At 39.7% G+C, this 14,584-nt stretch overlaps 1 protein-coding gene across 1 annotated transcript in view; it reads right to left on the reverse strand.

Annotated features, from left to right (window-relative positions):
• prdm5 (PR domain containing 5) overlaps positions 1-14,584 on the reverse strand; it is a 49,048-nt gene that overhangs the window by 30,870 nt on the left and 3,594 nt on the right. Inside the window, exons 3-11 of the mRNA XM_022199492.2 lie at positions 12,546-12,668; positions 10,996-11,161; positions 10,658-10,835; positions 9,368-9,460; positions 9,154-9,275; positions 8,363-8,442; positions 4,425-4,509; positions 4,174-4,331; positions 3,696-3,789 (exon numbers count right to left, since the gene is read on the reverse strand). Coding sequence (XP_022055184.1) covers positions 3,696-3,789; positions 4,174-4,331; positions 4,425-4,509; positions 8,363-8,442; positions 9,154-9,275; positions 9,368-9,460; positions 10,658-10,835; positions 10,996-11,161; positions 12,546-12,668 — 1,099 coding nt within the window. The remainder of the gene's footprint in view (positions 1-3,695; positions 3,790-4,173; positions 4,332-4,424; positions 4,510-8,362; positions 8,443-9,153; positions 9,276-9,367; positions 9,461-10,657; positions 10,836-10,995; positions 11,162-12,545; positions 12,669-14,584) is intronic.

Here is a 14,584-nt window from a genome sequence, read left to right on the forward strand (position 1 = left end):
GACCTCTACTTCTACTGACACAGAATCAACCATACCTGTGCCACAGAGGATGTTTAAAAGTAGGGGACATTCTCCTCCAGAGACCCTTGAAGTGAACATTAGTGTAGGTGGAGGATATGGTGGTCTCGAGACAGAACCAGCCCAGAGCTAAAGAAAGCAAAGCTCTGGACCACTGCAGCAAAATTAAAAAAGTATTCAGTAAAGGGTTGGCAAATTTTAGCTTAAACTAACGTGAATGATGACTCTCAATCCAGACACATTTGAAAATGAGTGGCTTAAATAAGCAGTAGCCAGCACAGAAGTGTCAGAAGTTTGCTGTTGCTCAAATGGCCACTTGCGACCGGCATAGACAGCGAATAATCGCCATAGACCCCCATTTTAAAATAGCCAACTTTACAGCAGAAACAATATATGTTTACAGTCTGGAACAAAAAGCAGTTCTGGTCTCTAGCTAGTTTTGCTATGACAATTGTATGGGGATGACTTTTTATATAATGCTTTGTTTAAAATTGTATTAGAGCTTGAAGGTATTCATAATTAAAGGCATGGATTTGAGAAAGATGACTTGCTCTTTTTTCCACATTTTTCAATACAGTTATATAATTGTGAGGTTTCTCCCTCACTTTCTCCACGGCCTGAAGGTCTAAATGCAGGTCACTTTACCAGGATTACCGTCATTGTAACGCTGACAGTAAAACATCACCGCCTGCATAATATTCTCTTACCTATTTCTGTCAGTCATGGTTTTATTTTTGTATCCAATTTCATGTCAAGCCTTCTTGATTTCTGGCACAGCACAGCCAGGAGAGAATATTGAAAATATATTTTGCAAGTTTTTTTGACCACTGAATAAAACTACCACAGTTACATTCGTCATGTTTTGTCGGCTGATTCAAAGAGCGAGTTCTGAAACTCTGCAGGGCGAGTTTATTCTTTAACATCTTCGTCCGTGTATTTGTGAGTGAAATTTTAACACAAACAGAGCAGCACATGCAGCTTTGATATAAATTATGAATTCAAATCTCACAAATCTCACAAACTCGTGAAAAAAACAGGTTTTCATGAGGTTGGAAAAAAAGCTAAATATGACAGGCTTGTGTCAAGAAGGCGAGGTGAATCCCGTTTGGAACACGTGTACAAACAAACCTCACAGAGAGAAGTCAGAAATTTAGAATAAGAGAATGAAAATGAGTTTCATCTGAAAGTCCAACGACAGCTGTGCTTCATTTTCTCACTGTGGGTCACTTGCTGGAGAGTTCAAGTGGTGCTCCGGCTGTAACCCATAAAGACAGTCAGATTTATTCAGTGCCATGTCCAGGCTCTCACCTGCAGTACAGTGAAATTACACACTCCATCCTCAAGTCCCTCATACTGTCTAGAACTTGATACATAATACAAGTCCTGGTATTATGTTGTCGGCCGCCTGAGACAGCAGCAGGAAATGCCTTGAGCTTTACAATCTCTTTGTTATCTGGCTCAATTCAAGGACCGGAGCTGCATCCAACTGCAGCTCAACTGTCCAGGGAGAAGGTTCCTGTCAGATTTCAGCAGCCAGGGACGGGCAGGCAATCAGAAGACTGATGTCTTAGCATGGACACGTTTGATGGGGCTTTGACATCTGTTGCTAATGGAAATGTCCACAGGGGTAAGGATGAGATGACAGCTAATAAAAATGTATCGCCTGTTAAACTCACTGGACTGGTTTTAAAGGTTACAATTCTAGATCTCTTAATCAAAGTATCGGGGAGAAAACCACTCTCACCAAAGAACTGGGCTCATTTTGTTACTGCAATTTATCTATAAAAGATCAGAACAGCACCATTTGTTTTACTGTCCCTTCTTGATATTACGTTCTTTTGTAAACTTACAAATATTTTACACATTAGAGTGGCTGTAAAAATAACTTCAACCCATTTCACAATATACATATCAGAAAGCAGCTGCTGAAAATAGCACCAGCTCTGCAGTACAGAACTGCAGAGTTAGACAAATAAACTGTTTATCATTGTTTCTGTGGTCAGGGCTTTTGGGCAGGCAGAAAACATGGCTCAATGACAAACTGGAGCTTTATGTTACATGACCTAATAATGTTCTAAAAAACAGATCAGATGAACATCAGTAGATCTGCAGCTCAACCATGAGTTACTGCACCCATTCTGGCCGAACGAGCGACACCTCGATCCAACAAACACCACTTTCCTGAAAACCAGAATTTGAAGAACAGCTCAGTCTCCTTATTTAGATTTCCTAATAATCAAGAGCTAAAGAGAAGATTAAAATGATTTTGTAAAGACTGATAGAGACCTGAGGATCACAACCAACACCTGCTTCTGCTGTGACCATTTTTCACCAGGTCATTTTACACACTTTCACCAGAAACAACTGGGATCCACTGATAATCTGGTACTTGTGAGTGAAGCCAAACTGATAACTTCCCTCTTCAGCCTTCATTCTCTTGTCCCACCAACATCTGGTTCCATCTGCAGCAGTCCATCCTCACCAATGAGTGTAAGCTGTCTCGTAAGCGTAGTTTATTCTAGTAAATAGTAAAGTTCACAGACACAAAGGGCTGAAAATATTCTAGATTTACAGTGTGTTTTACAACATTTATGCTGAGCCTGCTCAAAGCCTCTTAAGAAAAAGTAAAAACTAAATATTTACATTTCAACTTCAGCATTTCAGCATCACAAGCTATGAAACAGTCGATGATACTTGTATTCTGAGTCATCTTGCATGAGATTTGGCAGTTACAGCTATGCAGACACAGTATGTCAAACATCGAACCTGTTTGATTGAGTGAATACAAACTCTTGGTTCATTTAAACGAGTGAGAAAGATGTCAGTCCTCACCCACAGAGCAGAGCAGAGAATACAGCTTATTTTTCACAATTTTGAAACCTATTTTTTTATATTCTTGGTGATATTTTTAATCGCTAAAAACTTGGTTAGGTGGCTGACACATATTTAATGTGTGGCTGTGCAACTCTGAAGAGAAGAGTAACACATTTTATTATTAAGTGAACAATGCAACATCCAGGCAAAACAAACGTGTTATTATCCAATCAAACACACTCAGTAGTTTATTAGCAGCTGCAGACTTACTTCACCCAGAATGATCAGCAGCAAATGGTGGCTAAAATCTAACATTTCTGTCAAATATAAGGGGGCATTTCATGAGTATTTACAGGACAGTGTTTGTATTCTGAGGGTGTGTGGTCAAGTTTTTTTTTGTTGCATGATTTACACTTTAAAAACTTAAACCAGCTCTATAGGCATCGACTCAGTTCATTTCCTGTCTGAAATAGGTTTGTCTCTGTAAGGCAATCATACTCAAAAATCTTTCTATTCTGATTGGCCAAACCCTTTGCAGGCATCAGCTAAGAAATAGAAGAAAAGAAAAATGACATCTGGATTTCACTGATTGTTCTTGCTCACGGTGTCAAAATCTCAAATACATATGCAAAACAAGCCAGCAACCCACTGAACAACCTTAGCAACAAAGGCTAAAGAACAGACGAATGTGACGTAAGTTGAACAGGGCAGCACAGGTAGCACTGCAGACAAAGAGTTCAGAACATTTTTCTATAAGTTCACCTTGAGTTGTATAACATAAACGTAACAGTGTATAAAACTCATGTGTTCCTTTTACTGCATTGTGAGCAGATTTCCAAGAACACACCTGTGGTTGTACTTACTATTGTGGATGAGAAGGTGACGCTGTAGAGAGAAGGGGGTTCGGAACAGCGCTTTGCACTCCTCACACTGGAAGGGCCTTTCCTCAGAGTGCGTCTGCAGAGAGGACATGAGCATCAGCATGTCTGTAACGTGGCGGCTTCTTAAAATGAATGTGAGAGGATCCTGCATGAGGCTCCGCAGCCAATTTGGTTTGTTGACTTGATGACGACAAGCAGCTCGAGGGGTTTTAAGTTCAAAGTGCTTCTGTTTTTCTGACTCCCCCCTTCAGGACCCATTTGTCTCCCACCCGACCATCTATCTGAGTGACACCTCAATCCCAAAAGTAAACATGGGGAGAACCTCGGGGGTGGAGAGGACCAGAGACCCCACAGATAACAGCCACCAATGAGACCCTGATTGATTACAGCCTCACGAATAACGACTTTGAATCGACTTTGCCTATCTTTATAGTGGATTATTATTGTCACATTTGCTCACCTTCTTGTGATTCTTGTAGACGTTGCGGTGAGCGAACTCCTTCCCACACAGCTTACATTTGTATGGTTTGTCCTCGCTGTGGATGATCTTGTGAGCCGTCACCTGATCCAAACGCTTGAATGATCGACTGCAGATCTCGCAGGTGTACGGCCGCTTCTCTAATCATTCAAAGACAGACAGAGATTGTTTTTAGCACACAAAGGTGATGCATGAAGTCCATAAATCATCTACTTACTGCAGCCTTCTCTTACCCGAGTGTGTGATCATGTGGCGTTTTAGCTGATTGGTAGAGATGAACTTTTTGTCGCAGGCGTGGCATTCAAATATTTCATGTATCTACAACACAGAAGAGAAAGTAAGTTTTGGTCTTGCTGATTATTTTAAAAACTTGACCGTAAAGGGCCTGTAAAAGTCCAAGGATCACAGCCCGCGATGGTCAACTCAAACTAAATCTTGTCTGTTTTCATTAGACTGATGTCCACAGACAGAAAAGCAATTAAAGTGATGAAAAGTTTCAATCCCCTTTCTGCTTCGGAGCATAGTTCCAATAATTGCACATTCAATAGTTCCCCGGCGTACAGCTGCAAAAGCATATGCTAATGCAACTCAGCTCCTCTTGTCACAGCTGCTTCGGCAAAAGCTTGTTCAGCTAAATGATGATAATGGCAGTTTTAAGCTGCTTTGGAGCTAAATTGTCATTATGGAAAGTTTGATTGCTCTTCTGCAAGAATAATACATAATGCTCCAATGGCTTTGATTGAAGCTATAAGAACACGGCAGATATTTTTTGTCAGAAATGTGTCATATTTATAGTAACACTTCGTAGGAATCAATTCTTCTGCACATCTTCATCGGATTTTTACTGATAAAAAGGAATTTGTCAGAAAGTGATGTGATGCTGACCTAAATTTGCAACCTCTCTGATCTTTTTTTATAACAGACAATAGTGTGTGATTAGACATAATAGTAAAACTGGCACACTGACATATTAGGAGGCCACACAGGAATATCACATACTCCTATTTTAAAAGCCACCGGAGATCTGAAACTGGAGAATACTGACTCAGACAGGTGAAGTAGGTTAAATGATTCACTGCAGAACTATGTCACAACTTCCATGTGACTTTAAATGTTAGACACTTGGTGATGAATAAGCTGACAGGGATGGATTAATGTCTGCTGATTAATCTGGATGATACATGTTGACAGCAGGAAATTTAATTTTACAATTACCAGCTGGGAGAATTAATGAACTAATGTAAGTTAATTAAAGAAAACCAATAAGACAAACTATATGAGACAACCTGCACACTAATGCCCAACATCTACAAATGAGTAATCCTGACCTGAAGACAACAACATCCACAAGGTCAAAGTGCAGCAGTTAGTTTTAAGTACACACATAAAAATTAGCACCACAACATAAAAGGCAGCTCACATATTCAGCCAAATCAGCTGACAGCACCCTCATTCACTTGAATGGGTCTGGTGCATTTGATACATGAAGGTGTCAATGCAGAGGTTCCACCAGAACAAAGCCGAGTGATCCAACACTCTCAGATTGTGCTGCAATGCAATTCAACGCAGCGTCATCGAGGCAGTCACAAACATTCAAAGGTACATTACTGGTGACACAAACATGTACCATTTTACTAATCTTACGGCATCTGAATGTGTTGGTTTTTTGTCTGTATTTCGGCCAACGGATGTAAATAGGGCAGAACTCTGATCACACATGTAAAGTTTCAGGCAGATTGGAGCATGTACAGGCTAGTTACATAGCACTTCCTGTTTCATGGCGAGGCATTCAAAATGGCCACCAGGTCGCGCTATGACTGTGAGTGTATATCGACCTATGGATGTGATTGGGGCTGGACTCTGATCACACATGTAAAGTTTCAAGCAGATTGGAGCATATACAGGCTACGTAGACAGCACGTCCTGTTTCATGGCGAGACATTCAAAATGGCCGCATTCATTTCCACACCCTCAGACTTTTGCAGACCGTTTTGATAACTTTTAATCACCCATGACTGGAGTACATCCTGCTGGACAAATTTCAGCTCTGTCGGGGTTACGCTGTTTGAGTTTATAGCTTTATAAAAATGTCCAAAAATGACACAAAATTGTTCAAAATATGAGTCATAATTCAAAATGGCTGACCACCTGTTGGATTATGGGTAATGATGCAAGAGGCTTTTTTTGTGCACCTTGATGAGTTACATATGTGTACCGAATTTCAGAAGTCTAGGTCAAACGCTGTCCGGGGAGTGAATTTTAACAATATTCCAGGGGGCGCTATTGAGCCATTTTGGCACGCATGCGTGCCGTTCCCCTAAAATATCAAATTTTTCGCCAGTCTTCATGTGTGTATGGTGATTTTCATGCGTTTTCGTGTATGTTTAGGGCATCAAAAATGCTGATTTCCAGTCGTACAAAGAATAATAATAATTTTTTGGGTTTCAATAGGTTCTTCGCACCACTACGTGGTGCTCGGACCCTAATGTGGTGCTTGGACCTTAGTAATTCTTAGGGTTTTAATATGTTCCTCGCACCATTATGTGGTGCTCAAGCCCTAAATATGTGTGAATAACAGCTCTCTGTCACTTTACGAAACTGATGAAATCAGTAATGTTACATATCCCAGGTCTCAACAGGGATTCTGTTTCCATTAACATTAACAAAAGAACATTATGTCACATTTCTGATGCAGGTAATTAATCAACATTAGTCAGAGCAGTTAGGGAATGTAAGCACAAGATAAAGTGATCTGCCAAAACATTAAAACCACTGACAGATGAAATCTGTAACACTAATCAATATACAATCATGTTCTGCAGGGGCATCTAGGGTTCCAATATTCATGTGGATGTTACTTTGACACATACCACCCACCTCAACACTTTTGTGGATCAAGCAAGAGCCATGACATGGCAGCAGCCTCCCCCAGCAGGACCTTGAGCCCCATTATACCACAAAATATATTATGAAATCACTCAAGGAACACAACAAAGAGGCCAAGACGCTGACACAGCCCTTTTAATTGCCAGATCTCAGAGGAAACAAAGGATCTGCTGCCTACATCAGGCTATCAGACACTACAGGACATCTCTAAAGGGCCCACATCCATGCTCTGTTTCTGAGTGTCACAAGTGGGACCTACAAAATATCAGGCAGCTGGTTTTATTGTTGTGGCTGATCAGTGTAAGTGGAAAGCTACAGTCTGTAGTCTGGTAATGTGATACTGCACTAAATATAGTAACAAAACCTCAAATTAATGCTTTCCACATACACAAACAATGCATCCCTGCTTCTCCTGGCAAACAGGTACATCAGCCTCTTCTATATGATAGAAAGGCAAACTTAGACCAGCAAATCTGCTAGTGGCAGCTGAAGATTGCAGTGTTTGATCCACAGCAGAAAGAAACAGCAGTGAATAGTTTCAAAATCCAGTGTGACCATTCCTTTGTTTTGTAACATGGATGCCGTCTTTCTACTGTTGTCCTTGAGATCGTCATAGCAAACGCTGAATCACCAGCTGTACATGTCCGCTACATTAATTCTAATTATTCAATGCAGTTTGTTTAATAGCATGTAATTGGAGAGAAATTATATCTTTGAATGGAAGACTCATTAGCCTACTTTCTGTGCAACAGAGGAATGTGACACTGAAAGAAGTTCTAAATCGTAAGTGTTCACAGCAGCTAGAGTATGAACTGAGAAAGGGACGACGCACACAGTAACACAACAAATACTTATCTGTAAGAAAATATCTCAGAATTGCTTTCAGAAAGATGTATTGCGATCTGTAATCCATCAATACGAGGGAGAATCCTGACGCCAAGGTTCAAACCTCACTGTCTGCCAATAGAGCCTCTTAAATTTCATGAAACCTGTGGGATGAGCCAGTGAAAAAGAAACCTTCGCTCTGCTCTGTGTCACCCAGAATAGATTTGATCATAAAAAGGGGAATAGGTGAACTCAGAGGAGGCAAATGCCAGATTAGGAGGTTCGACTGGGTTAAAGAAACAGTAGAGAGCGATGGACACGACTGAACAGCACTGAAGAGACGTCAGTGTAAAAATGGATCAAGCAAAACTGCGTGAGCTGAGTAAATCCTCACAGATCCGATGCAAAGTATCTGGTTGGGATAAAGCAGAGCAGTAAAACAAACGTGAGAGAATCTCACCTTTCTGTGTTCTTGTAGATTCAAAGACGAGGAGCATTTTCTGTTGCATATGGTGCATGTGAGTTTCCGTCGTGCACTCCCTGTAAAAAACAACAAACTGGATTACAAATTTCCATGTACACGACTGATAACACCGAGCAATAATTTTATGACACATCATTACGCAGTGAAGGGAAGGCGCCAAATGTTATGCTCTCTTAATCATAGGCCCAGTGATCCCACCATTTCAGGACCAGCGACACCCTCCCTATATCCTCATCTGAATTACATGAACCACATCTGTTGCGTCTGATCCACTTCCCCCCTCGCCCACACACACACACACACACCCCTTGTCCTGACCACATTGGGAAAAACATAAAGGCCCAGATCTCAGCTCCACCAGCCTCTCAGATGAACGTCTTAATCTCGGGTTGACACTTGATTCCCGTGTAGGGCTGCACAGATCCCCGCTGCCCTACATCCCATCATAAATAGCTATGGAAGTCCAATTATCTGAAAGAGTGAGCCGCCCCAGAACACACAGGTCAGCAATTATGGAGCGCAAGTAATTAGAGATGTGTCTTAACATTGCAGGGATTTTAACTGATCGAGGTCACGCACTGGTACTGCAGCTCCTCGAGTGCTGAGGCTGCTCATGGACAATTATATCCATAACTCGACGTCTGTGCATGTGAATATGTGTGCAACAGAGAGAGAGAGAGAGAGAGAGAGAGAGAGAGAGAGAGAGAGAGAGAGAGAGAGAGAGAGGCAGAGAGCATCACAGTGAAACAGTAGGAAAGACTGAGAACCTGCATGAACGTTTCCTTTGTGCTTCTTCAGAGCGTCCTTGCTCTTGAATCTTTTGCCACAGCTTTCTGCTTTACATATGAACCTGGCATCTCCTTTACAGGCTTCCTTGTGCTGCTCAAAACTGGAACGGAAAAAGCTTCATGAGTGACAGAATAAAGGTACAGCTGTGTGCCTGTAGGAAACAAATCTTCATGTTTGGACAGTGTGTGTTACCTGGATTCTGAGCTGAAGGTGTTGTGGCAGAGGGAGCACTGGTGAGCTTTAGAGTCACCCGATGGATCCAGTGACTCAGAACAATGCAAAACACTGAGGAAGGATTTAAAGCAAAAACAAATTAGGGATTACATAGGAAATGAATCACACCAGAATGGACCATCATTTGAATCATTCTCAACTAAACCCATCAGAAGATTTGTAACCAATTTGTATATAAACAAACACAAAAATCACATCTTTGTGCAAAAATTGAAACTGACTAATAAAACTGAACGAAAAATGGAAAGTATACATTAGGACATTCACACATTTGTTTTCTTTACTGACTGTTATATGAGTAAATTGATAAACACTCCCATGTCTGTACAATATAAAGCTGCAGCTAGTTGGTTTAGCCTAGCATAAACCCTCCCTAGTTGTTTTTTGCTTGTGTCTCATTTTGTTTCTCACTGATGACTCATTTGTCACTGTAGTATAGTATCCTGCACCTCTATGGAAACAGAACCACCATTGCCAGAAATAAAGAGAACTTTAAAATGTATATTACACAGTGTGACAGAGTAACAATGCCATACATCATTAATAACAGTAAAAAAAAAAAAAAAGGGTTGAAGTTCTCTGATTATGTATTTTACCAAAAAGGGGGGAAAACTGGAATTAGCAAGTACAATGTTCTTTAAAGTGCAAATGTTAACAGAAAAAAATGATGACTCCAAATGTTATTGACAGTTTAACTATTTACATGTTTAATAACGCAAAGTGCAGCTCAGTCAAAAAGTCCCTGAATTTTTGTGACATGACTCTTGGTGACAGCTAAGCTATTGATGCTTTCAGTTGGACTTAAGAGGGCAGATTTTTATTTTTTTACAGAATCTGGCTAGAGTGAACAATTTAGTTTTTGTTTTCTGGTTCGGCTAATTAGCTACACTAGTTGTTTCTCTATTTCCAGACTTTGTGCTAAGCTAAGTCAAACTAACTGTATGCTTCATCCACCTTAGTTTTGCACATACAGGTCTTGTCAAGACAGAGTGATTAAGTGTATTTCCCAACTATAATTTCTACAAAATGTACTATTTCTTTGCTTCAGGCAAGAACAGCATCTACCTCATTCTGATTTTATTAATGCATTTGTTTTGTATCAGAACAAATGAATACCGAACATGTAATCTGAGATGTGCTGAGGTAATACTTTTAATACTTCTGAGTGGCCTGATGTTTATTGTTACCGGAGAGAAGTTGAACATTAAATAACATTTAACCAGTTAAGCGATGGAACAGTGAACCCACTGGCGCTGCAGGGCCTGTTTGATGGGGAACTTCTTGCCACAGTTCCTGCATTTAAACTCCTTCTCCTCCGTGCTGGGCCTCTGATGCAGGCTCTGGAGGTGGGCGGCCAGGATTTCCTCGCTGGGAAAACTGCTCTCACACAGCAAGCAGGGGTGGTCCTCTTTCTTTATTACTAGTTCTGGTGAGATGTGTTGCACACACAGTTATATATGGTAAGTTATGCTGCAGAAATCGAAGGAGCAAATGGAATTTCTGTGTTTCCTTTCATGTGTGTGCCATACATCGATGGCCTGTACTTGGGAATAAATAGATTACAGAATAATGGGATTCCATTTTACCCATTTCAACAAGGTGTTTGGCCTCTTTGCTGTTCTCGTCATCATCTTTAATGTCTTCTTCCTCTTCTTCCTCCTCCTCTTCCATATCACTGTCCAGGTAGCCTATCAGGAGCTCCGTGTCTGTCTCTATGTCGTCCACAGCCAGGTAGAAGATGTTTTCTCCATCCTAACGCACAAAAACATGCTTATCGTCACACATTAATAACGATGGCATGGAGATCTGACAGAACATGACTTAACATACTTTTGAGGAATGTAAAGACAAAACACTCCAGCCGGTTTCTAAATCAGTTTTAACCTTTTATGGTAAAGCACACTGAGAAACTACTGAGGCTGGCTGAGAGTTGAACTCATTACATCGAGACAACAGTCTGTTAAAGGCCTGATTGAGGCCACAGGTCAAAGGCTCAAACCCTTAAAAATGTTGTCATTAACTTCCATGTCCTTAAAGGTCATGTTAATAAAATCAAACTGTCATTTTGTTTTAACTATGGGATTCTAAATATACATAAATAATGATTAAGACGAGGAAAGACGCACAATAAATGTCACTGTTGATGAAACGCAGAGATTTAAGGCACATGCGTGACCTTTAAACGACCAATCACTTTGGGCATTCAGAGTATTAATGGCAGGAACTTGGCTCCAAAACCTGAAATTCTCATCTTCCCTTCCTTCCACGTCTATTTTTCTTCCACCACGAATGCTTTTTTATCTTTTGCACACAAGAGCAAGAGGTGAAATTTCCCAGATTCCCTGAGTTCATGAGTGCGTGTGAAAGTGCGTTTGTATGTCATAAAGGTTTGTGTTTTTAAAATCCTTCAGATTTTTAGGTTCTCATAGGGCTCAACTACTGTTGTTAACACATTATTTGTCAATATAGCAACGTGTTCTTGGAGTCTTTTGGAAATAACAAATTGAGGAAAAGGAATTTGGTGGCTGCAATCTCAAAAACTATTCCCTCAGCAAAATCTCTAGAAATTCATGGATCCTAAAGACAAAAACAGAAGAGAAATAAATACACTTCATACTTCATGATTACATCCAATTTACACTCATTTATAACAGCTCATGATAGCGTAGACATCTGGCTACACAAAGACTTGAAGCTAAAGTATTTTCCTTTGCCATGTAAATGAACAATGTGCATTCTTTTGAATGCCATTGTATCAAACTGAGAGCTACATCTTCACCTTAAACCTATTTTAATTACAAAAACAATCACAATTCTCAAACATCTTCTCATTAGCTTGTGTAGTATTGCAGTACTGTGGGCATTCTCCCACTACTACTTAAACTCACATGGTCATTTGGGATGGTTTCTTGACCTAGAGAAACGGGACATTTTCCATCTGGCTCTGAAGTTTTTCCAAGCCAAAAAGAGATTTCTTTATTTGTTGAGTCTAAAATTGAAAGAATCTGTAACATATTCTGCCTGTTTAAGCTCAAAGCTCTATATTTGTCCACTCTGACAGATGCCTGTAATATTTATCATTTTCTTTCTTTGAGGTAAGTCTGAGGGAGTTATTGTCCACCCAGTGGAAATGTACCTGAATGGCTGCCAAGTTCTTCTGCTCTTGCGAAGGCGCCTGATGGACAAACCGCAGCCAGTTGGCATGGCGAGGATTACTCGCATCCAGAATATACAGCACATCTCCTTTACTGCCACGGACCTGAAAAAGAAAACAGAAGCTGTATGAGTCGTCAGAAGTGTACAACTGTTTTTTCCTTATGTTCTCTTGTTACTTTGATGGCTTGTGCGTTGGCCGAACATATGAACACTGACTCACGTGCACTGCTCTGAACTTCACAATGTGGCAGCTACAGATAAATACATCACAGCATGTATTTTACCATCAGAACCTTCTTTTTACAATGTGAGAAGAGTCAGCTGGTTCATCTGCAACATAATTAAATGTCCTTTTTAGCTCTATACCTACAAGCAGCTGTATCATGTGATAAAGAATGTGTTTTGTACTGAAATGCAAGTTTGAACAAGACAATTTATCGTGTTTACTGTTAATTACTTTTCAAGTAAAAGTACAACAATAGAACTTGCTTAAAGCAAAATGTCTTCTGCAGCTGGTATCTGTTTTTAGATGCCAATACTAGATTGCTAATAGTCATGTATCATCTGTTGTACCTAATAGAAAGGTAGAGTAAGTTCAGCACAGTGGTTCCTAACCTCAAGGCGGCGGCCCTCCGAAGGGTTACAAGAGAAATCTGAGGGGTCCTTAAATCATTAGTAGAGCAGAGGAGGGCAAAACAAAGTTTTACTCTGCAATTTGATAACCATTGCCTGGACTTTAATCTCTGGGACATTCTATGTCAAGTCAACCATGGATTTCCACCTCAGATTTTATATTTTGATGCTTTCTCTGTGGAAAGGGTTACATTTATGGTGGAGAAATCCCAAAAATTACAGCCATTTGGGATTACAGAATAGCTGTCAAAGTATTATTTTTTGCTTAAATTCCAAAGAAATTTTAAGGATGTCATAAAACTAGCGAGTTAAAAATGGTATATCTTTGACATTTTGTTTTTGGAGACAGATAAGTACTTTGTGAACATGTATGTGTTTGCTCAAAGGGAATCCAAAGGAAACTTTGTATTTGTTGGGTTTCTCTGTTCAGAATTTATAATTCCTTCACCATATTATGCCAGAATAGAATAGAATAGAATAGAATAGAATAGAATAGAATAGAATAGAATTCTGCCACATCTGACACATTATTAGATTTCTGTCAAATACAGTCACTCAAAAATGAAACAAAAGCACATTGTGATTATTCTTGATGGTTTTTCCCAAATTTTTAAATATCCTGCTGCTCAAAAAGTACAAAAAACTTCCCAATAGTATTTGTTCTCTTACTTTACAGCAAATTTGGTATTTATCCTTCCAGTTTCAGCTCCGTAGGTTGTTGAATCTGGCAGAAACTGGCCCATAAATATGGCTATGGAATGGAAGTGTCAAATTTTATGACTGCCTCATAGAGGTTTGTTTTACAGCAGGAAGACAAATATTACTGAAATATCTTTAATATAAGTAGACAATGGAAGTTAAACTTTGCAGATAAATCCCTCGCAGCCTTTTACAGGCCAAACTCAGCTTGTGAACCTCTCTGTTCCAAAAAGCAAAGCTAGAATTACACAGCTATGTACAGACTTTTTCTGCAAGAGGTCAAAGGAAAGGAATGGCCAGAAACACTGATTTAATACTGAACAGTGAGCTGTATTTCACATGCTTACTATTTGTTTATGAACGTAAAATCTTCATCTGAAAAATAATTAAAGGTGCAACTATCAATCAACAAGGTGTCAGCTAGTATTTATTGGCAAATATTTTGATAATTGATTAACCGGGTAAAGTATTTTCAAGTTCTCCGATTGAATATTTTCGAGTTCCTTAATAAACTTGTGGACCCAACAAGAGATTTAAAGACATCGTATTGGCTTTTGAGACACACTGATCAACATTTTCTGACATTGTAAAGATCAAACAACTAATTGATTAATCAAGAAAATAATCAACATGCGAATTACAAATAAAAAAAAATTGTTAGTTGTAGTCCTGCGAGCAACTATAGCT

The sequence above is a fragment of the Acanthochromis polyacanthus genome, chromosome 4 (genome assembly GCF_021347895.1).
Source record: "Acanthochromis polyacanthus isolate Apoly-LR-REF ecotype Palm Island chromosome 4, KAUST_Apoly_ChrSc, whole genome shotgun sequence".
Lineage (NCBI taxonomy): Eukaryota > Metazoa > Chordata > Actinopteri > Pomacentridae > Acanthochromis > Acanthochromis polyacanthus.